The sequence below is a fragment of the Harpegnathos saltator genome, unplaced genomic scaffold, assembly GCF_003227715.2.
Source record: "Harpegnathos saltator strain DR-91 unplaced genomic scaffold, Hsal_v8.6 scaffold47, whole genome shotgun sequence".
Classification (NCBI taxonomy): domain Eukaryota; kingdom Metazoa; phylum Arthropoda; class Insecta; order Hymenoptera; family Formicidae; genus Harpegnathos; species Harpegnathos saltator.
In genome coordinates this window covers 1,598,861-1,623,070 of record NW_020230283.1, presented here as the reverse complement: position 1 = coordinate 1,623,070, position 24,210 = coordinate 1,598,861, and the positions used below count along the sequence as shown (strand labels likewise).

General features: G+C 49.3%; 1 protein-coding gene across 1 annotated transcript in view; it reads right to left on the bottom strand.

Moving 5' to 3' along the window:
- Phlpp (PH domain leucine-rich repeat protein phosphatase) overlaps window positions 1-24,210 on the bottom strand; it is an 83,596-nt gene that overhangs the window by 28,619 nt on the left and 30,767 nt on the right. The window contains exons 3-5 of the mRNA XM_011147271.3: window positions 21,281-21,434; window positions 15,395-15,529; window positions 8,993-9,228 (exon numbers count right to left, since the gene is read on the bottom strand). Coding sequence (XP_011145573.2) covers window positions 8,993-9,228; window positions 15,395-15,529; window positions 21,281-21,434 — 525 coding nt within the window. The remainder of the gene's footprint in view (window positions 1-8,992; window positions 9,229-15,394; window positions 15,530-21,280; window positions 21,435-24,210) is intronic.

The window sequence follows — 24,210 nt, the reverse complement described above, 5'->3', positions numbered from 1 at the left end:
AGAAAGGGCGGGAGAGGGAGAGGAGGGAAAAAGGGAAAATAGATACAGAGAAGCAAGGGTGAGGTGGACGAAAGGGTTCGTCCATTCTCGGTGTTTTCCCTTTGTGACTAACAAGCGGAATTCATGTGAACGCACGTCCGCCGCTGGTTTAGTCTCGCGAAGATCTTTTGAGTCTGCGAGAGGGGGAGAGAGAGAGAGAGAGAGAGAGAGCGACGAGGGATGTTGCAACGGCGGTGGAAAATGGGAGGACAGCGAGGACGGGGGAAGGGTAAGGTGAACCGGTAAATAACAATGGTACTTTGGCAAAAACGGGCCGAGCGACGGCCACGCGGCTCGGTTTCTCTCGCTGAGAGAAAAGTGTTTCCGCATCGCAATTATTCTCACGTTATATTCTCGCGCTGGTAATCCACTTTCGCCCCGGGGAGAATTTTCGCCCGAAGAAGAAACGTCCACTCCCGGAGATCTCGCCCCTTCCCGCGCGCGCGCGAAATTACAAAACTTTTAATGCCGGATTACGAGCGGCGAAGTATGTTAGCGGTGTCGCGCGGATTTCCACGTCATCGCGCCATCTACGGGTTTTCCGTCGACGACGAGTCGCAGGAAGCCGAGGAAAAGAGAGAGAGAGAGAGAGAGAGAGAGAGGCGGGGGAGAGAGACTATTCTTTAGCTATTAAATTGATATCAAACGACAATCCCTCACGAGAATATTTCTCACGGGGGAGTTTCGCGTACAGCGTTATATAATCATTTTCGGATTCGTCACGTCAGCGTCTGCGGTTAAGGGAGCGTTTAATAGCGGAGCGCAATTGTACGTTCGTGTATGTGTGTGTGTGTGTGTGTGTGTGTGTGTGTGCGCGCGCGCGCGCGAAACCATCGCATACGTTTCTTAGCGAAGGGAATGCCTAGCTGGTAAATGTAATAGCCGGCATTCCGATCGAACGAACAGTTCCAAGAATGATTGAGAAGTAATCCAAGAAGAAAGGTGAACCGCACGGCGGGGGACGAAAATGGCGAGGCGAGTGTTGTAACCAACAACTTTTCCGAAGTGCCTTTCAGCGATTAAGGAGAAACTTTCGCGATTTACAGTGGATTCCAAGGAGAGCCGCAGACCTCGACGGTCGGATCGGAGATTTACGGTTGAAATCGTTATTTGAACTTTATATCGCGCCCAACAAGTTCCGGAATGTAAATGGCCTCGAGTATCGCGAGCCGGTCGCGAACGTAGTCGCGTAATTATGACAAAAGATAAAATCGTCAAGAGCAGCGCGCGGCAGCGCCGCGATCAAACTCCGCGATGAACGCGAACATCAATTGTCTTATCATCGATTCAGCCGCCGACTTATCATTCGCATCGGTTAGTAACGATCCCCTCGAGCGAGCGGCGCGCCCGTGCCTCGGAATACATTCGGTCGGCTTCGGTCGATTATTTCCGCAACAGGAAATCGACCCGGACTATCGCGCGGCTAAAATACGCAACTTCGTGCTCCGTGCCTGGAGTAACAGAACGCGTCGATCTGTATCTCCGGGCTTTCCTCCGGCTTCTCCGGCTGATAAATGCCCGAAAACAGTCGGCCCTAATTTCGAGCCCCTCGCGAAGCTAATCGCCGCTATCCTCCTTCGGGGCGGCCTACCCGTCCGGGGGTGCGTGAGAAATTAGGCCAGAGCTTTTACCCCACGAGAGAGAGCCCGATTTTTCTCTCCGCACGTTATTCTATTCCTTTGCCTTCACGCTCGCCCGAGGAGTCGTTAAGTGTGTCGGGATCCGCGTAAGAAATAAAACCTTCGACATAACGAAGGTAAGATCTGAATCGCGCTCTTTGCGCTTAACGGCCGGTGACCGTAAAACTCTTCGCCAACTTGCGCGAGATAAAAGAAGAAGGGGATGACCGGATGGCAGGAAGAGAAGGAAGGGCCGAAGGAGGAGACTCTCTCGCTCTCCATAATTTCGTCGTTCGTGGATAGCACGCGAGGCTTGCGTTTTCGGTGCGACGGCGGCGGCGAGGTGTTAATTTGCGCTCGATTACGTAACGCTGAGAAATTTCGCGGCGAAATTTCGACCGAGCGCGCGCACTTAGCGCCCGCGTAAGGATGAACGCGCAAAGGATTTACGGCGGCAAAAATCGATCCGCGATACAAATTGTGATATTAATTCTGCGTAATAATACCGCGGCAAATGGGCTCGTTCAGTTTCATGTTTGTGAATGCGATTCGGATCGCGACGAGCCGTACGTATGCGTCCACGTGAGCGCGCATAGTATTTGTTTTACTATGTGTGTGTGTGTGTGTGCGCGCACACACGATCGAATCAAAGCGCGAATAGAGAATATTTTCGCTTGTTTAACACCTAACTTCATTTATCGTTATAATGGTGCGGCACAGAAGATTGAATTGTCACATTTGATAACACGCGTTGGCTATTAAGAATACAAAATAATCGCGATAATGGAGAGTTTCGTCGATTAATTAATTAATTGGTTAATTAATTAATTAATTAATCGAGAATATTAAGTTTTGTTTGAATCGCTGGTCAATAACTGATAATCGTTACGTTACCAGCGCGTAATAGCGCGACACGCGGGATGCTTTATGAAATCTCAACCGGTTTTAATGAAACGCCTTGCGCTCGATTTAACTTCGGTGACAATTTCTGGACAGGCGATTGTTACTCGCAACTTCTTACGACTCGGTATCGAATATCTCGTCGAACGAGACTTCCCGAAAGAGGAGAAAGCCATTATTCAATTTTCGTCGGGAATTCTCAGACACTCTGTCTCTATTTTTGTAATAGAAACTGATTTTAATCAACGGTGCCTCGGTACTGCTAGCGCGAAATATACGAGACCCCCGTGTTTAATTTTGATTCCTTAATCAAATAATCAATGATTCAATGCCCTTGCACTTTCGGAAACAATCGATCGATGTTGATTCCCGGATTATCGCAACCCGCCGCCGTTTTTCCCGCGGGATTGATGTCCGATCGAAGGTACGAGCGCGTGCGCGCGTCCGTTGCTTTATTAATTTCTTAATGAAGTAATTAATTATTCATGCCAGCCGGAGCGGCGCACGCGCAGCACACGCACTGCCCCGCACCGCCGACAGCCGACGGCGAGATTGATCTTCGCCGATTCACGCGCGCCGTATCATTGGCATTAATTAATCTTCCTCGTGTTGTCATTTGCGATTCTGCCGCAAAAAGCGCCGCCGCGAGATTGATCACCTGTGCGGCGCCGCAATCGTTCGCGTAATCCACTGCCATCCCCAAGCCTCTTATAATTTTCGGTTAATGGGCCGCGCGCTCGTTGAATTTCGCAGTCGCATTATCAGCGGGCGAAACGAACGAAACGGATTGCGCGAGACGCGCTCAACGTAGTTTTCCGTGCATAACAAACAGCACGCACTTTTTCCGCACGCACAGAATGAGAGAGGGGGGAGAGAAAGAGAGAGAGAGAGAGAGAGAAAGGGGAGGGGGCGGAGAGTCGCGCACAGTTTCCGAAATTAATTTCAACGGAGATCGATTTTACGCGACATCGCGTCGCGAATGGAAACGACCGCGTCTCGTTACGCGCGCGGAATAATTAAAGAGCGAAAACCAAATACAAATGCGCGGAATGCAGGGCAAATGTTTTCCGCGCAGAAGAGCGCTCAAACTTTAGAGCGCGTTTCTCCTCGCGTTCTCTTCCTTTTCCTTCTGCCTCCCCTTCTCTCCTTTAGATCACCATTCGCCGTTTAAAGGAGCGCTCGAAGCCTCTCGAAGATTAAAAGACCGAAAATCTCGGATGGCATCGCGCGACGATGCCGATGGACGCGACATTCGCAGCGCGCGCCGCGATTTCGACGACTGTTTCCGCGCGCTCGTTAAATTGTTTTTGATAAAGAGCAATAGTTGCGTCGAAAATGAAAATGTATGTCAGCGTCGGAGGCGGGATTAAAAAGTTGCAGCGAAATGCGCCGCTGCGAGACACGCAGTGTGCCATTTTTTCCATTTCTCTCTTTTATTTCCGTTTCTTTTTTCCTCTCTCTCTCTCTCTCTGTTTTTTTTTTTTTATGCAAACACGTCAGCGAACGCGTCGAAGTGAAGTAACAGGCGTAGTTAAAAATAACGCTAGGATTACGCAGCAGTGACCCGGCGCGCGGAATTGTAGGATCTTGATGAGAGTTATTCGCGCGCTCATCGTGTGCGGGGTGAAAAAGTGACACACGACGAGTCCGAAAGTAGAGACGCGAGGCGTAGAATTTTTGTCGAGCGCGAAATCAAGCTGGGATCGCTGCGCTCGGCGGTGCAATCACGCGGATTCGGGGGTGCACACTGTGTGCGCGTGCGTGTGCGTGTGCGTGTGTGTGTGTGTGCGTGTGTGTGCGTGTGTGCGCGTGCACGTGAGCCCGGTAGACGGGCTGCTTTTTCGTTCTATCAGTGTATGATGATGTCCAATTCTAGCCACGGATACAGCGTACACGACGCACACGATGACTAATTAATGACGCGATGATACGCAAAATTGGCGCGCGGCCACGCGCGCGGCGCAACATTACGCCGTGGTCGATGCGTCCCGTTCGGCACGCACCGTACAACAACTCAGTGCGCACGGGGATAATCAGGCTGAAAAGTATCACGGCCCCGTTATAACAGACCGCACCTGTTTGTTTGCCATCTTCCTTCTTGTTCCCGCCCAATGCGAGACAGCGAGATAAATTTAGCCGCGCGCCCGCGGAATGTCGATCGTTTCGTCGTCGAGCGGGCGTAATCGAATATGCCGACACATCGCCATTAGCGAGACAGAGAGGGAGGCGGGAGGGAGAGGGCGGGAGAGATGAAGTGGCTGGGGGTTGGTGAGGAAGGGAAGGGTAGGTCGTCGATTTTCAAATTGCCGAAAACTCGATTAAGCGCGTATCGCGCATAGGCTTCCGCTTTTTTCTGCTCTGCGAGAAAGAAAATTAATCGAAACATTGCTATTGTTGCTATCGCGCTATTGTTGCTATTACGCGTGTAGCTATCGCGTTCAACGAATGACGAATGTTAGAGTTTTCGGCGACAGACGCGCGAGCGGGGGCTCGGGGCGAGCGGGGGGAGCGTCCGATGGATTGTCACGAGGCTTTTAAAGCATTCCGCCTCTATTATGAAAATAATGAAGCTCCATTGGAAAACGTCACGACCCACTCGATCGTGTCGTCGGCAGACCGCGCTCAAGGAAATTGTTGCATTATGTGGCGAGTGCTTGAAAAATCACGCGCGTTCCGCGCGAGCGAATTGTTACCGGCGAACGTTGAACAAAGGACAGCCCGCGATATGGAACTGTTGCGATCAAACGACGAATCTGCGAGGAATCTTCATTCTCGTATATCCCACGCGAAGGTGCAACCACCAGGAGGTTTCTATCGAAACAAGTCAAATCAGCGCGGTGGTCACAAATCCAACGAAGAATTCCGCCGACAAATTTACGCGAATTTTTCACCACGGATGCTCAACAGAAAAATGACAGAAACGCGAACGCGACAAGACAGATGACAGCGGAACGAGGACGAGAGAGAGAAAGAGAGAGAGAGAGAGAGAGAGAGAGAGAGAGAGAAAGAGAGAGAGAGAAAAGTAAGTTTCGACGATTGCGCCCCGTCCCCCTCGCTCGTCATTTGCGGTGCGATAATAGATAATGGAGCGCGGAAAATCGAACGCGCGGATTAAACGCGATCGCCGTGTATCCTGGTAAATGCGATAACAGCGGTTGCCGGCGTCGGCGGTGCAGGCGGTGATGCATTTGCAACGCGGAGAAAAGCGGCAAAATACTACGCGCGTTGAATAATTCAAGACGAAACGGCCGGAGGGAGGAGCGGCCCCGTCTCCCCGTATTTGTACAACTGATCGCTGAATATTTAGCGACGTGTTTATCCGAAATCATGATCTCGCGTCGCGTCGCGTTCGCTCCGGCGCGCACCGCAACTCGCGCTCTCGTCGCGGTATATCGCGCTACGATTAATATGTTAAGCTCCTCGCAAATTTCCGTCTGTCGTCCGGCCGAGAGAGAGAGAGAGAGAGAGAGAGAGAGAGAGAGAGAGAGAGCGGAGGGAGAGAACAGCGGGGAAATATATTTGCGGAGTTATTCGACGCGAATTGTTCTCCTTTCGGCGACGCCGACAAACGTTCTCGCCGAGAAGACCGCGAGATCTCTCAGATTTGAACCCGCTCAATTATTCTCTCGCCCTTTTTTTTTTTTCCTTTTATTCGTTTCGGTTTCAAGCGAATTAGTTAAGCGGCGAATAACGACGCATGGGCACGCTCGAGCCAGCCCCGAGAAATGCTCTCCGGCTCACGTCGTCGGAATCTCGCCTCGCGTCGGCAAATACCGCGAGATCGATCTGAATCGCCGATAATGCCGCGGTCGGATGCTGCCGATCATAACGGCACGCGAACAGCATGCGTTTGCCCCCTCTCGTCTCCCTCCCGCCAGGCTACCTCTTTACGCAACCCCTCGTCGCATTTGGATATATTAAAGTTTGTTCGACGTCATTTTCATATTCAGGATGTGCCTCTGGGTCAATGTTTGCGTTATTTTCGTTTCTTATCTTCCGTTATATGTACCCTTCTTTCAAGCCCGAACCACTCGGCGTTCTCGCCTTTCCTCTCCTCTCTTCTCCCTCTCTCTCTGTCTCTCTTTCTCTCTCTCTCTCTCTCTCTCTCTCTCTCGCTTCCACAGTTATCGCTGATCTTTCGAGCCGCGACATTGTCAGACAGCGAGATGAAGAACAGAGAGAGTTTCCTTTGATTCCGCTGGCGCATTAATCGCGCCGTCGGCCTCTTTGAAGGATCGAGCGTTCCGCCGCGATATTGAAAATTAGCCGACTGTCGACGGCGCGACGCGCAAGTGGCAAGCCTCGGTCGCCGTCGGGAATCTCTAAATTTCCGTTCCCGAGTTTAATCGCTTTCCGATCGCAAGTGTTCGAGCTCGAGCGGGAGAACAGAGGCGTTTCGAGACGTCACATGTTCGCGGGACGAAGCTCGTCGGACACGCCGACGCGACGGACGGCGGCCGCGTCGCTTTTTGTGTTAGCCGGTGATTCCATTAATGCTCATCAAAACGCCTATGTTTGTCCTCATTTGCATCGGGCCGTGTGCGCGACAATACGCGCCATTCTAATTCACCGCGCGCTGCCGTCCGCGACGCCGTGTAACGACATTATCAGGCCTGCCCGCACCTTTCCCGCCCCGACATCATTCTCCGCGGCCGCTCCCGCGAGCTCTCCTCTCGTGTTCACACGTTCCGTCTATTTCCACGCCTCTCCGGATGCGGTTGGCACGCGTCGGGGTGTCATCGGAGCGCGATTTATTCGCGTACGCGCGGGAAAAAGCCCCTTTCCGCTCGAGCACGCTCGAGACCGACCGCGAATCTTTTCACGGTCTTCTCCGCGATCCGCATTTATTCACGTCCGATACCCCTCGAGACCCGCCCTCCCTCCCTCCCTCCTCCTTGCTCTTGTTCTCTTGCATTCGTTGATACATAAATGCATCTCCTATGCATGTTAAATATCACGTCATGTACCGGCTGTGTTCGCTCGCCAGCGTGAGTGGCGCTTATTTCCAAGACGCGATGGAAAATTCAGCCGGCCCGGACTCGTTGCATGAGAATCGTTCATTCCTCGTGGAGTTACGTATGCCCAAAGAGAACCTCCCAAGAATCGGTCTCAGCCACCGGCGGCCTGAAACTTTCAGGCGACTGTGCGATCGTCGTCGGGCAAACACCACTGACTACGTCTCGCGGAGAGGCCCGATGCGCTCGCTCGCGCGTGTCTCTTGGAAAATAGATTTTCCCTTTCTTACTTCGACGCGGGCCACCGCGCGCGACTTTCCACCGCGATTTATTTATGGCGCGCGGCGCGGGGATTGATCTCGCCGCGGATCTTAAATGTCCCCCCCCGCCGCTGCCGAGACGGACGACGCGGCGAATTGGTGCAATAAGATCGTGTTAAGACGCGACGTGAAGAATATACTGATATGTCGGCGCCGCACTGAGAGAAAAGTATATGATATTTGGAATTATAATGATATAGTAACTAAATTATAGTCCGAAATATCATATTTATAGTAAGTATTACCATAATATCGGTAATAATTGCGATATAGGCATAGCATAACCAAGCATATAATATTTTTACTAAGAATTAAAGTAAGTTAAACTAAAATTATTGTATGGATGCAAATATAAAATGGTAGGTAAAGTAACTCTTTTATATAGTCAATATTACCAGAATATTTGCTAAATGATGACAGATGTAACTATATGAATATTAAATCTCACTATATTTGTGAATGAGAAATTACCATATATGTGGTAAAAGTAACTAAACAATTATTTAAGACAATCATTGACTATATATTTGGGTTTATTCTGCTATAAATTTGCAGGTTCCACCAACTATAAAAATATGGTTCACGCCAAAATGACCTATAAAATATAGTGAGATTAATAGTTAATTCAACTATATTTTTCTATCAGTGCGTGTATTCTCGGACTTTTGAGAGGTGTTGAAAGAGTACAGGTCACAAAATTTGTAAAAGGCCGTAAAATTTGTTCCCGCGCCATTAGAATATCGAGACGGTGCCGCCGCTGCCGCATGCCATGAAATTGATATCCGCATTGGAATCAAAATTAAAATCATGCGCCAATAATCGAGTCGTGAGACTTAGCCGGCCGACGGAGGCCGCGCGAAGCATTATTTACAACAAATTAATTTTAATTAACGTACTTTGTTTTTCCAGGCTTCCGCGGCGACCGTTAATTTCACGAGCGGAAAATTGCGCGACCGCCGCGCTCGTCCGACGATCTCGATTATACCGCTCGACTCCACGTTATTTATTTATTTTTTTTCATTTTTTTGTTAGCAAGGATCGCGTTTCCAGTAACTTATTGCTTCGTTAGAGATTAAAAGTCGCGCCGAGAGAGAGAGAGAGAGAGAGAGAGAGAGACTCTCTGGGTTTCACGTGGAAGAATAGAATTAGGGTCGCTCACCTCTTTGATCCAGCTCTTCCAGAGATCTCGATCCCAGGGATGATGAAAACCCAGATACAGGTGCCTGGTTTCGCGATGGTGACTCTCCTCCGGGTGTTGGCTCATATGGCACTGTTGAGTAACCCTGGGAAACCCAGTGACACGCAAAACGAGTTTGCCCAGACGTGACGGCGCATAGCACACTGCGCCACCTCCGCCGCCCAGTTCCATCCATTCCGCTCGCGATTCCGGGCAAGCTGCGGAAAACGCGTTTGTCTCTTTATTTATCAGCCCTTTCGGTATCGACAATACGATCTCGCGGTCACGGTATTGTTGGCATGCGCGCACGCTGGAGCCGAGAGCTCGAGCGTGACTGAAGCATTCGAAGCGATCTCAATTCTTGTTGCAGAATTTCTCGGTTATCAGGGATTTATCAATAATTGTGGCGCGTTGACGTGGCGGCGATTAAAGCTCCGGCCGGCTGACGGGAGTCGCGATTGTTCCACACGTACACAGCTGGAAAAGAAGCTCGCTCCAATAACCGTGATATTATTTCTCCGACCAACACGCCCCGAGAAGTTCCTCCGGCTCTCTCTCTCTCTCTCTCTCTCTCTCTCTCTCTCTCGAGTTGTGAACTCGCGACCCGATTCCGAATCGATGTGGCAAAAGGACGACTTCATTTCTCTCTCTCTCTCTCTCTATCTCGAGACACTCACGTGGGATCTAATTACGGCTGTAGTTACGCGAAGAATGCCGGACGGTCATTGATATTCCAATGACGGCCGGCTGCATACCACGGCGCGGCGTCGGCTTTCACGGAGCATCCATCACCGGGCGAAACGCTCGCGCAGATACGCACGCGAAACGCCGCCAGCAGGTATTATCGAATTTTTGCGGGACTTTCGGGCAAAACAGAGCCGGACATGCCGAGCGGATTCGACGCGAAATTTATTCGCTGCGACACAGCCGGCGAAATACCGAGAGGACACCGCCTGTCCATCGACGAACAGTCGACGCTCGCGCGAGTCGAATGCAACCTGGAATTCCTTCCGACAATCTTGAGACTCGTCCATTAACGCGGCGCTTCGATCGATCCATCGATCGACACCGAGATCCTCCGAGGTCCTTGGATAACGACGCGCCTGACGTTGCGCTCAATGAAAGCAACTGCTGCTGCCGCGGGATATAATTGTTAAATCGGATTTGACAAAAAGAATTACCGCCGACGACGTGACCGCGGTTGCCGTTAGTAACAGTAATTTAATCACAGCCCAGGCAGTAGCGATGCCCGGCTAGTGCTATAAGCAATTAATTATGATATATACAGGTCATTTCTCTCCCTTGTACCTTCGACGCAGCGGGGTTAAGCGGCGTTTAATAAAAAGGATTACCGTCGAGCGTGACGCAACTATTGTGGCTCTTGTTAGTAACAGTAATTAGATAACATCAGCCGCAGTTCGGATGATATTCGGCTCGTGTTATGACCAATTAATCACGACACGCACAGGTAATTTCGCTCTCTTGGTGCCGTCGGAGCTGCACGCGGAGCTGGTAGGAGATAGGAAAAAGCGTGTTTGACAAAAAGGATTACCGTCGATTACCGCGTCATGATTATTTCATGAGCACTATTAGGCGGCGGCAGTTAAGTAACCGTGGTCGCGGTGGTAATGCCCGGCTGACTCCATAACCAGTCCCTTATGATACACAGGTCATTTCTCATCCTTTGTATCTCTGATACAACGGGGTTAAGTAAGGGTCTGAGCCTTATCTCGCGTTAGCCGCCAGTCTCGTTAGGGGTTGCACACCCTCCGCGCTCTTCCAGGTCCCCGGCTCGGGCAAACACGCGTGTCTCTGGCCGCTCCGTGTCTCGCCGCGTCGCCGCGTCGTCTCGTCTCCAGCGGTGTCGTCGCGACCGCTATTAATCAGCATAATTTGTCCCGGCCGCTGCTAACGGCCTGACATTCGGCCTGACATCCGGCGGAAATTTAAGAAACGGGGCCAAACCGCGATACGGCGTCGCCTCGGACACGTTTCGGGAAACACGCACTGGCAACGAATACGATCGTGCGCGAATTGCTCCCGGGAATCGCGACACAAAGCGCCGGAAAATAGTCGAGAATAGCGATACTTTGTTTCAGTAGTTAAGCGATATGGCGCTCGCGGTCGGCGCGCGCCGTTTCCCCGATGAGGCTGCCGCGCGCTGTGCAACTAATTTCCGGGCCGGTCCCAAAACTAAACGCTCGGGAAAGTTCTTGCCGGCAGCTCGTTAAGCTGGATTTTAACAAGTCTAACGTGTTTTGCTAACCTCCGCGTAGGGTGGATGGAATAAGCGTTTAACAAAGTATGGAGGCCAACGGTGTGGCTGTGCTTCGCAGGGAATTCTCCGCTGGCCGATTTCTCATCGCGACGCGAAGTTGCATATCAGGGAATTAGACGCTCGCGAGAACGAGAAGCGCGGTTGAGATAAACGGGACGTGCTCAGGGACAGAGTTGAACAGCTCTCGATTCTCGATATCCTCCGTCGAAAAGAGATGAGATTTCACTTTTGTCATTTTCCCCGTGAGGCTTCCAGGCATCGCCAGGATATTTGTCGGCCACACTCGAGATGTTTCGAGCAAATCGAGACGTCAAGCGTTTCATCAGCCAAGTATAGTAAAAGTGATGGAGCTCGTTGGCATTCAACGGCACGTTATATCAGCGGCGATAAACGGCCAACCTGCATGGTCAGCGGGAAGAATGAGCGGGAGAGAGACAGCGAGCTCGATGAATATTCGTTTCCGTGTCGTAGGATTCCGGGCAATTCCTAATTGAAGCCGGCAGTAGCCGCAGCTTAAATCAGCAGATGCCGGTGAGGCTGACGAGCTTCCCGGAATACTCGCCGTTCTATGTCCATGCTAGATTGTGGTTCCATTCGCAAGATACGTATCGAGCAGCGAGCAATTTCCTAACGGCGATTTCCTAAATGCACGGGCTGTTTACCAGATCCCCGCGCATTCCGGCGCTCGTTAGGGCAAATGAAACGGCGCGGCGGACGGCAAAAATGCTAATGACATTCGAGAGGGACATTGTGTAATCTTCTGTCTTCGAACTGTCTTCGAAGGTTCCTCAGGAACGCATCTACTCTTGCGTAACGACGCGCGTAAACCCGCTCCTTTTCTCCCGATATATCTCTCTTTGACGTTTGACGTTTGACGAAGTTTCGCGACTGAGGGAATCCCCGGCGACTCTTGACGCCCCGCAGTCCGTCATGCCTGACGGACGAAGGAGACGGGAAATTGATTGATAGGAAAAACCTGCCCCAGAATTCTCCCGACGAAGACACCATGGCTAACGCGTCCGCTCGCCCGGCCCCTCGAATCGTCCGGCAGTTCAACGGGTTGTTAAGCAAAATACCACACTGAGAGAAAAGTATATGGTATTTGCAACTATAATAATATAGTAACTAAATTATAGTTCGAAATATCATATTTATAGTAAGTATTGTCATAATATCGGTAATAATTGCGATATAGGCATAGTATAAGCAACCATATAATATTTTTACTAAGAGTTATAGTAAGTTAAACTAAAATTATTGTATGGATACAGATATAAAATGGTAGGTAAAGTAACTCTTTTATACAGTCAACATTTGCCAGAATATTTGCTAAATGATGACAGATGCAACTATATGAATATTAAATCTCACTGTATTTGTGCGAATGAGAAATTACCATATATGGTGGTAGAAGTAACTAAACAATTACTTAAGACAATCATTGACTATATATTTGTGTTTATTCTACTATATTTTGCAGGTTCCACCAACTATAAAAATATGGTTGACGCCAAAGTGAACTGTAAAATATAGTGAGACTATAATGAATTCAACTATATTTTTCTATCGGTGCAATATACCGTCAACGCGACGCGAGGAAACGTGAAACGCGCGGTGAAGAAACGCGCGAGACTCTTTCAGAGGCAAGAGTACGCGAAGGCAGAAGTGATCGCTTGGCCGAGGACACTTGGCGCGGACGTCATTCATCCCGTCACGTTTCCCGGACACGAATCTCCGGCCGATGGCCGGCAAGCTGACGGGAAGTAACGGCCGAGAAGTCCGGCCGGTGGAAGGGTCGCTCCGGCGAAGTTGTTCGCTGTTGATTCAGCACGGGCGAGCCGATGGCGAACACCTGTTACCGCGGCTATCTCGAGCTTAATCAAGCCTCCGGCTCCCGAAGGAGAGAGCGGCTTCTAACTGACGTGATGGCGCGGGACAGTCAGGTTTAGCGGACGCCCTCACGGGACACGCTCGTTAAAATCGACCGCCGACCGCCAGCGACCGTCCGGCGATATCCGTCACCGTAGCCGAGCGCCATTTAACGCTCGTTGCCCGCTGGAGTATGGGGTGTCTCCGGGTTTCAGGGGTGTGTGTACGTCGCGCCTCTCCAATCGCGAAATCATCCCGCGGACAGGGGAAGGAAGGAAGGTCAATCGGCCTCCGTGCATCGCGGCGGAAAGTAGATCCGGTCGCGGGTCTTTCGCTATCAGAAAGCGCCCCGGTCGCTTGGAGACCGCCGATGCGGTCCGCCAGTTTCCATTGTCGCGTATTGATGTTCTCTATCTTTCTGAACAAATGCACTCGAGACGCGGGAAATCAAGCTACGGCGGAAGAAATCAATTCTGGCGCGCGCTACGGGAATTCTCCGTGCGAATGTCAAATAGTCCGGCAGCCGTCGTTCACGACGCTGTCGGTCGACAAACGCCGTTAAACAATTCTACACATTTTCGACAGCAATGTCAATACGGGCACGGGCCGGCGTGATATATCGATCTTCCGGTGTAGTTTGGAGCGCGCGACTTCGCGAGCACGAGATTTCCGCGGGATTACTCGTCCGGTCGGGCCGCAAAGCGTTGTCATTGTCGGGGTGTCGAGAGCGGGAGGCTGATCATCTTGTCGTTGACATCGCGCATCATTTATGGATGAAAAACGCCATACGCGAGTCTGAGCGTTTCGCAGAGGGAAAAGGGATCGCTCGAGTCCGGTCACGTTCGGCAAAGCCGCGCGTCTGACTTCCTTGTCAAACTTGGCGGAGATGTCGGAATCAATGGGACCTTCATCTACAGCCGCGTCAAGCGAGGCGTAAGAATTCCGAAATAATACGTCGCGACCGTCGCGTCTCTCTGAAGTTCTTCCAACGTGAAATCCAACTTTCGCCCCGTGCAAGGCAAATCGACGTTGGGAACTTCACAAACTTTACAAGGAGGTTGAAAAAAATTTTCAAACAACGAAATTCTTTTTTCAATCTTTATAGATTACTGCGAGATTATTAAGAATTGAGTATAAGTCGGATTGATGATGCCGTCAAATGAGGATGCCGAGTAAGGCAAAGGAAAGGGGACTCTGAAGAGAGAAATTTTTACTCGGACTTGGGACTTCGCGGGCTGACTCGCAGGACGTCACCGCCGCCGCGCGATTGGAAGATGTACGTTTCTTGCGAAAGAAATGTTTCGTTTCGAGACTTTATCAACGTTACGCTCGCCCGCCGATTCATTTACTTCGACGCAGCAACGCCTGCGTTGTAAATAAGGTTCTCGTTACGCGGGTAACGCTATTTTTCTCCCGCGCGATAGGGACGCGCGGTATCTGAATGTTCGGCGAGACGTAATTGCATGTCAGGACGATAAATCCTTTCTCGGCCGAAGAAATTCTTGATCCGCGGCACGCATCCTGCTCGGTGACAGAATCGTTCCAACGGAAGGATAAGGGACGGACGTAGATAAATCATGGTGTTTCGGGTGTCGGGAAGGAGAGCAACGGAGACGGAAACATTTATGGGACTGATCGCGCGATGCTTTCCCTCCTCACTTTTGTCTCACCTGCGAGTTTCAAGATGATAGCTTGACGACATCGCGGAATACGACTTCCACATGTATACGCTCATTCCAAATAGATCGTCGATAAATATCGTTGCTTCAACGTCGAGAGAAAACGTATCTCTTTGATAGCCGACATGTATCCGCGGTTTTTCGCATTTAATCGAAGAGCTCATTTCTGAAAGGAACTCAAGTCTCTCCCCATCGAGAAGCAACGAGGCAGCTAGTCTTTTTGATTGACAAATGGCGCGTCGATTTGATACCTTTGGCTGTCTGTGAGAAAGAGCTCTTTGAAATAAGCCCGCCAATTATGGACGACATGAAGTGAAGTCCATGAAACTCGCTTCTCCGAACGCTAATTTCAAGAATCCTTTCGTGTGATCTCGAGCCGCGCACGAGAGAAGAGGAGGAGGAATCAGATCGCCAGGCGACCCCTAACATTCCCGACAGACGCTGAGGGATTGTTTCCCCCCAACGAGGGCTTGTTTTCTGCCTGGCCGGGCCTACGCATCCTTTCGTTCTGAATTTTCTTATCTCGGGGATTGGCAGGATCTCGAGTGGAACACTTACCCGGATAAAGGAAGAGCCTGGAACCGATGACGGCCAGAGGTCGTCGCTTCCACTGGGGAAAAACCAACCCCTTTAATACCAGGGTGTAGCCGCAACGGCTGTATCCCGCGAGATCCGGCAGCGGCGATGCGGGTCCTGGGCAAAGTAGAAGAAGAAAAAGATAAAACGTTGAATAACTACGGCTTTAATCAACGCGCGGACGATTTAGATGTCGCCCTTCATGCGATAAGTGCGACTCTCTTTTTTTTCGTGCGGTGGGCAGCCTGAATTTTCGAGCCATGGCTCGAGCGAGATAAAAAGAGCTCCGTCGTGTGATTTACGTGAATCGCTGTGCGATGACGATATATTTCAATGAATTCGGACACGCACCGCACGGCGTTAAATCGGGCGAATTGTCGGGGCCGAAGTTGTCGACTGCCGGAGATTTGCTTACTTCGAGAGATATTTGCTTTTCTTCTTTCTCCCGTTTCTGAAAAAAACTCTGCCGGCTTTCTATTCAAAAATCTGTCTACACACCGTGGCGTATAGAACTTTTTATTGCACACGCGACGCCAGGCGACGCACGGCGAAATTGAATTACGTTTACAAACAGAAACGCGAATTCCCAGTGAATTTCGCCAGACCATGCGGGACATACGAATCAAAATATTGTTTTTTCGTCTCATTCTGCAACGATATAGAGCTATAAACGTTTCGAAAATACAAAACTATCCGGTAACTCGCAAAAAAAAAAAAAATCTCTCGTTGGATCGCGCTCATAGTTTTCATGCTTTTTCCGATAATTTTTAACTTGCCGCTGTGCAAACAGCGTAGCAGTTATTAATTGATTCCGAAATTTCGCTTTCCTTTTTTTCACGTTTGCACTTGACATTCTCTAGCGAGTAAAAGTAGACCGCAGATTCATCTCAAATTGAGCAACTCAATTAGTAATAATTTAGCAGAGCAATTTATTTAGCAATTTCCGAGATGTACGTTACAGAGGAAATTGACGCAAATCTCGCGAGATCTTGTTTCCATTTTTTACGAACCGTGTAACGTACGTGTAATTTATTTTGCAGATGCACGAGCGAGCATTTATATACAGAAATATACATATATGTGTGTGTATATTTCGCACGATGCTGCGGAATCAGCACAGCCGGGAAGGAAATTTCGGAATCGATATGCGCGGCGTAACAGCTGCGGCACGACGATGCACGTACAAACGCGTAATATCTACAATCAGAAAAAGAGAGCAATTATTTTCTTCGCTGCGCATGATATTTCCTTGCATGTGTGTAAATATCAGACTCTACGTCGCCGCCGCCGCCGGCGAGAAATGCTCGCTAGCTTTGCCTCGGTGCGTCCCTGCGATAAAATCCAATAAATCGCGCGCGGTTATTAAAGCCGGCGTGCGTGGGGCTTTATTGCGACTGGAAAACGCCGCGGCACGAACAATATTCAGTAATTTCCGGGAGAAAGCAATTTATTACGAGGGCTGCGGATCCCTCGCGATCTTATTAAACGGAAGACGCGGCACAGCGCCTTGCATCGACGCGTCGACGGGATCGTCGCGCGATCAGTCCTGGACGCGACGTTGACACGAGAGACTTCCGCAAAATCTGCAGCAGGACTTTAGATGTTTCCGCGCCCGTCGAAAGACCTTGAGTGATAATTCTTTATGTCCTTTTTCCGCAGTTCCCCTTGCGTTGCAGCTCACGCTGCTCATCTTTTCCTCTTTCGCTCACCGAGTCTCCACTGCGAAGAATCCGTCTCTTTTGAAGTTCTCGCTTCTTCTTGAAGTGCACTACTTCAGCAAGAACAGACTTATTTTTCTGGTCCAAAACCGTGCAGCACCAAGCTGCTTCCTCCACCTCCCCGCGAATGGTCGGACGGAAAGCGGTATTGCGCGTCTCGAGGTATCCAGCTCGACTTCGCCGAGAATACGAAACGTCCCTCCCAACGTTTCGGTATTTCGTGTCCATCGATTTCCGAAATCCGTTCAATCGGATCGTGGACTGTTAATCGGCGCACTCCCCACCGCCGAGTGGTGCAGGAGGGCTATTTTCTCTCGGTGAAATGAGTTATGCTCGCCATTTGGTGCTCAATGCCTGAATTCTGTTCCCGGGGGCGAAAGTTTCCGCGGGAAATTACAGGCGAGAGCTGGGAACACGATAATCGGCGTTTAACGTTTCGGCTTAGCCAGGCGGTTATGTCGTTTGCTAGGCGGCGGCGGCGGCGGCGGCGGCGGTGGCGGCGCGAGCGTGCACTTCCGGCACTTCCGGCCAGGAAACTCTCAGTCGTTAGTGGTTATTATGGTTAAATATGCTCGCGCCGCCGGCGGCGGCGGCGGCGACGACGGTGGCGGCGGTACGCCGCCTGCTAGATAAATTTGCTGTTTTAACATTCAGCCCCCCTCCCCCTCCCTCCTCCTCCTGCGTCAGCGTTGTGTGCTGCCGCGGCCTCAGCGTAATCCGCTTCAATTCTGCGCCATGGAACGTCAAACGGCACGTGAACGCCCGATACCGCGCGCGGTTCTCGCGTGGAGACGTGGAATGAAAGAATTCCGGAAGTTGATTCATGCTAATTGTTAGTCAGATAAATGGCCGCAAGATAATACTGCGTGTGTGTGTGTGTGTGTGTGTGTGTATATATGTCAGGATGTTCGGCTTTCCGAATAATTAGCGACGGAGGTGGTCGAATTTGTCGCGGCTATTCGAACATGGTCCGGCGATTCGTGCGTGCACGCACATCTCGCGGTGCTTGAAAGCCTGTAATTTCCTCGGCGAATAAACGAGCGCGCGGAAAATGGATTTACGGCAAGACGATTCAGGGATCTGCCGTTCGCGCGGAACCGCGGAGAGAAAAGCTAGCGCGCACCGACAGGTGAATTATGCGAGGTTGTGAAGAACGAAGAGAGAGAGAGAGAGAGAGAGAGAGAGAGAGAGGAGGGGTTGGAATAGGGGGCGAGGAGAGAGAGAGAGAGAGAGAATATACGAGGGTGCGAGTGAATATTTCAACGTTGGCCATGTAAACGTCCGATCGCGTCTCGAAGCCTCGTTATAAGGATTTCGATTATTTCCAGTGCCTGGATTCTCCATAGAGAGCGCTCGAATTTTTTAATATTAATCCCCCCACCCGCGCACGGGCTCTCGCCCGTATTTCCGCGAGCTGGGGATACCGCACGAAAGTTTGGCTATCTGAATTCTGCACTTTCCGATGAAATAAACAACGGAGATACGTTAAATAAAAATATATAGAGAAATGGCTTTCGCAAGTACGACAGCGTATAACGCGCGTGACGGAAATGTTTACGATTGCTAGTTTTTCCTAGTGTATCAATGCGGCGAAAAACAAGGCGCGCGAGTGTCTCTCTGTTTCTCTCTCTCTCTCTCTCTCTCGGCCTCTCGTTCTTTTCCAGGCTAGAATATCAATCACGGTTATTCCAATATCGTCAAATCTAGCGGCAAAATGCGAGCGCTGCAGAATTTACCGGTCTCTCTTTCTCATAAAAATCACGGATATACACGACGGTAAGCGGAAATCGAGGAAGCACGAAGATAATTTTCGAGTTCCCGTCCATGGAAGAAGGTCGAAGGGACAGAGAAAGACGAGAGGCTGCGTCTCCCTCCGCTCGCGAAATGCGAATTCGCGCGAAAGTTCCCGTCGACTGGATTATAATTACGAACGGGCGAACTCGCGGCGCAGCGAAACGCGGCATCGTCAACGTGTAAACGGCAAATCAGCGGATTGATCGGCTTAGAAATTTCTCCGCGTGCAACACCGCTATAATTCCGCTCCGCTCGGCGTCGAAGACAAAATTGTCCGTTCGCCGGAAGAAGTCGGAGAACAAGGCCGTGTTAAATCAAACACGATAGAATAAATTCTGTCGCAGCCTCGCGACGCGCCCACCTTCCCCGCACACTCGCCACACACTTTAACTTAATTAACTCGGCTAAATTGCGCCACGTAAGTTACGTAATGCGCTTCGAGTTTATATCGTCGACGACCGAGCGCACAGAAGCGCCCTGAAATTGCTCATTAATAGCGGCAATAACGTTATAATTAGCGGGCCACGCGCGCGAGCGAGCGAGCGAGCGTCGCCGCGCCGCGTCGCGCCGCGTCGCGCCGCGCCGCGCCGCGCCGTCGTCGTTCCGTGTCTCTCTGTAGCGAGATTGCTCGCGAAAGTACCTACTTATAGCTCTCGTGCCGACACAACAGCCAACTGTCGTACACAGGGTGCTCCACTTAAGTGGAACACGCTCCTTAGAGCGCGATCGCGAGCCAACGTCCCGATACAGCTGAAACTGTCGAAGCTCCCTGCCGCGCCGCGGCGGATGACCGTAAACGAAAAGTGGAATGACGCTCCAAGTTTTGCTTTCCTATAGCGGCGCGATCCCCTATATCGGGACGTAATTATCGTGCAGCGGGACTTAGAAGAGCGTAACTGCCCTCGCGACCTCGTTGCCCTTTTTCCTTCATCGTAATTAGAAGGGGTATCAGAGTAAACGGTAATCGATGAAATTCAAGCAAGAGCTTGAATTTTCGCTCTAGCCTGCACTCGACGAAGAGCGTTGTTTCGATAACGGATAACGAGCCGCTACACGTTATTATATTAGCAGTTTTTGGCCGGCTTTGGCCGGAGTTGAAGATACACGCTTGGAGGGGGGGGGAGAGGGTGCGCACGTTCGATGCAATTAATAATTATCCGAAGCACACGAGTCCACCCTCCCTGGCGAAATATTCGTGCCGCGCTTGGGTCAACTTAATCAATAAGCGCGCTACTTATAATAAATCGAACCGCCGCCCGTCTCGTTAATTAATCATCGCGGCTCGGTGTGTATAAAGGTTAAGACGACAGGGATTGAACGCGGACGATTCGCGAAAGTTACCTCGCGAACGCGAGGTGACGAGAGGAGGTGGGTGAGATGAGACGAAGTACTCAACTAATGCAATTAGCCCGCAGAAGGTGGCGCATGTCGACCGTCCTGAGAGTGTAGTCGGCGTTGTAACGAAATCCAACGCGCTTTGTAATTACCGTGGTTAGAATTTACGTAGTAATAAAAGTACACGCGTATGCTCGCGCGCGAAAAGTGCGTGTTTCAGCGAAACATATCTAATGAAATATATTTCCCGCGCGCGCCGTAAGTAATTTCACGGCGAACAGCTTCTTTCTTTCTCCCTCCCTCTCTACCGTTTCTCTCTTTCTCTCACTCCCTCTAGACCCTTTGTCCGTGTCCGTCTGCCTCGGCGGGATCATTTGACATTTCAAACAGTCGCCTGTAAATTTTCATGCGAAGCTCGCGCGTCGGTTATTGTTTGCGTCCGCGCGAATCACTCGTGTGATTCTCAAAGTTATTTTATCAAATATCGCATAATCGCGAAGCGGGAGTAACCTCCCGTGCATGACGGTGTGTTATACGCGGGATGTTATTAAAATACTTGGACCAACTTCGCGGGTGTATTCTTTAATCAATTTCAGAGTCGATCTCTCCCCTCGGCGAAAAATTAATTAGACATCCACCTTCCTCTTGGCAACTCCTTAATTTTCTATCTTCGACGTCTCGGGTACTAAGACTGGAATTAAAATTCTATTAAAGTCCATTCAAAACTAAACGCGGAGAAGGATCTTGTTACCTATTTTCAACATCGAGGCTTTATTCTCGCAAAGTGGTTTCCATTTCTAAACTATTTTCTCGATATTTTTCAAGGGAAATCCGCTTCCGCGAGAAGCGATCGGAGAATACGTTTTAGTTTGCGCAGCTCGTTCGAGCATCTCGCCGACGTTACGCGCATCGTTATCGAGATTGCTCGACAGGCAAAAACGAGAGGATCAAGTATTAACGCGAGATCTCAGCGATGACTCGTGAAGTAGGCTGTACTGCTTCTCATTCAATTCATACTAACCTACGTGAAAGCTGACGAGATGTCTGAGTTCGGGATCGACTCCTAGACGCGCGCGCCGGGACACTTCCTGGTAGCCGAGCCTTTGAAGAAATTGATCTTGAATCTCCAGCGGCTTCTCCTGGGGCGCTAACCTCCTGCCTGGCTCGCCGCCATACTGGAATATGAAATTCAGCGAATGTTTAATTTAACATCGAAAAATAAGCGCGCGACAGACGGCGCGCGGTCGCGTTCGCAGAAGCGAGGAGAAAACTCGCGCGAGGCGAACGCGCGCTGAGAAAAACGAGAAGCGGGATACGAATTGCAGGCGAAATTGTTGCCCGCCAGAAGATAGCCAACTGCGACGAACGCGAGAGAAAGTTTCTCCTTATTTATATTTTAACACCTCGTGTCGCTCGTGAAATCTCGAGCGGAGTCACTTTCTTCGAGATTTTATCTGAACCGGAGCGGATTGAAATGTAAATAAATTGAGATCTGCACAAATAATGAAATTGGATCAAACGTACGTTTGATTGTTTTCCCTTGTTGTTTTTATTTTGTTGTTGTTACTTCGCCTCACGGCGGCGGCAACGAAGAACAACGGAGGCTTTTAATGAAATTAAAGCAGAAACCCATCAGACTGCCGATAATAATGCTCAAGTTTGCGAGCAACAAAATCGTTTCACGGTTTCTCGCTTATAACTTATGGAAACCTCGACGAAATTTTGAAGATCAAAGTTATTCTCTTGCTCTCTCTCTCTCTCTCTCTCTCTCTCGCTCTCGCTCTCTTCCTCTCAGAGGAGGTCCATTATTTCTGCTAATTAAAAAAACATTTTAATGCAGTCTCTTTAGATCTCGTTACTTTCTATTTGCATCAACTCAAGCGCTTTGCTCTCGCACGGTTGCTTTTTCTACTACAGATAAAATATCGTCATAATATCCTGGAAAATCATAGCGAGAATTTAATCGCGGAATTAATTACCGAGTTATTTAACAACGAGAATCGAAGGGTGTTGAAACGCCGTCTGAGGAGCGAGAATGGGCAGCGGAAGCGCGCGTATTCCATAATTAATTCGCAGTGGATCCTTCGTTAATTACCAAGGTCCAATTACCAAGAGATTTGTTATTGTTAATTGAAAGGCATTTCGGGAGGAGTAGGAAGTATATAGAAAGTTTTGAAGTTAGTTCGAATTGATGCGTATCAGTTTATATTCCGCTCAAGAATTTTACGCGACGTCTGACTTTCGAGTAATGCGCGCTGTATACATCACCACCGCTACGAAACTCGAGTCATTTAAGTCTTAATAATTTCTAGTAACACGCGAAAAATTCTTAACGAAAGCTAAATTAATTTTTGAAACAGTCTACTCCTGCAATTAGTAAACTTAAAATCCCTCTTAATGATCTAGACGTTTAATTTCTCTTGGTCGTTATAAGTCGACGTCTTCAGGAACGGACACTGACACGTACGCACATATTTAAATACGTTGAATCGTTTTCAAATTGAAATATCGTTCGTAAAAATAGAATGGACGTTGGTGTGAAATTTTTTAGCCGGAAGAGAAATCTTGTCGCAGAATCGACAGATGTCATGTTTCTATATGACTTTAAAATTAAATTACGTCCTTTCACGTTAGTAGTCGTCCACTAATTCGTCCCTGAAAAGATAAGACGTGTGTCAAAGATAAAAAAAGAAGAAAATAAATAAATAGCTGGATGAAACTTTCTCTGTGAAAGTTAAAGCATCCATCTAGTTCTCTTCTATGATTGCCTATGTTAAAAAGTTCAATATTTTTGGACTAATAATAAAATTCTATTCTATTCTAATAAAACTGTCATGATAATAAATTTTGAATATTGAGATTTCTGCTGCACATCGAATTCATCGTTCAAAATATCTATTTAATAGATCATATTTTTAAAGATTGACGTTTTTAGACTCCAGTCGTAGCGTTTTACCCAAAAATAATCTCGACCTGTCGATTTCGCAGACTTATAGGTCACACGTGAGAAACTTAACTTTAACTTTTTAACGACAGCAGACTTCAAGCGAAATATGTTCTGCGAAGTCGTAAATAGATGAGTTATATACGAAGCTGGTAGTCGCATAATAAAACACACATGAAAACATTAAAAGAGTTTGAGATACATCAAAGCGGAGCTCTTTTTTCTATAAATATACGTGCTATAAATATACGTCCGATACGTGCTTATACATGTCGAACTACGAACGTACACGTACACGCGTGCGCATGCATGATTAATTGTCAATGAATTCCAAAGTTGTCGATGTTTCTTCAGCCGGGTTCACCGTTCTACCAGCTAACATTCGCAACGCTCGAATCGTCACTGTTTCATCAGTACCGTAAAATACACATAATATATAAGGAGTCTTCCACCTATTTTCAAGCTCAGTACGTTTTGAGAATTTCCGGCAGTTTCCAAGTTTCAGATCGGCCGTCGGGAACGACGGATTCTCTCTCCTTGGGAAACTCGTCTGCCGGATCGTCGAGCAGAGCTTTCAACGTCACGTCAATCGCGAACTTTCTCGGAAAAAGTCGTACTTTGGTCAAACACCCCTTTTAGGTAGCAATCGGCCGAACTTTGGCAACTGCGATCTTCGCGCAGGAGTTGTCGCTCCGCTAAATCATTTTGCCGTCGCGACTTGCTCGCTGAAAATTCTCCCCTCCCCCCTCCCCCTTTTCTGCTAATACGTTAGAGTTACTCAAAGTAAAATATGAAACACCTCCCTGTGAAAGAAAGAAAGAAAAGAAAAGAAAGAAAAAAAAACATGCGCCGATAAACACAACCGCGTCAGCGCTGGCACGCTGAACGATAGTTCAGCGTGACCCGATCGATCATCTACCTTCGATCGATTCGAGCGTCTCAAGTTATGAGAAATTATTATTCAACAGAAAAGTGATTGTATAATCTTTCGGGTTTCTCAAGTGCAA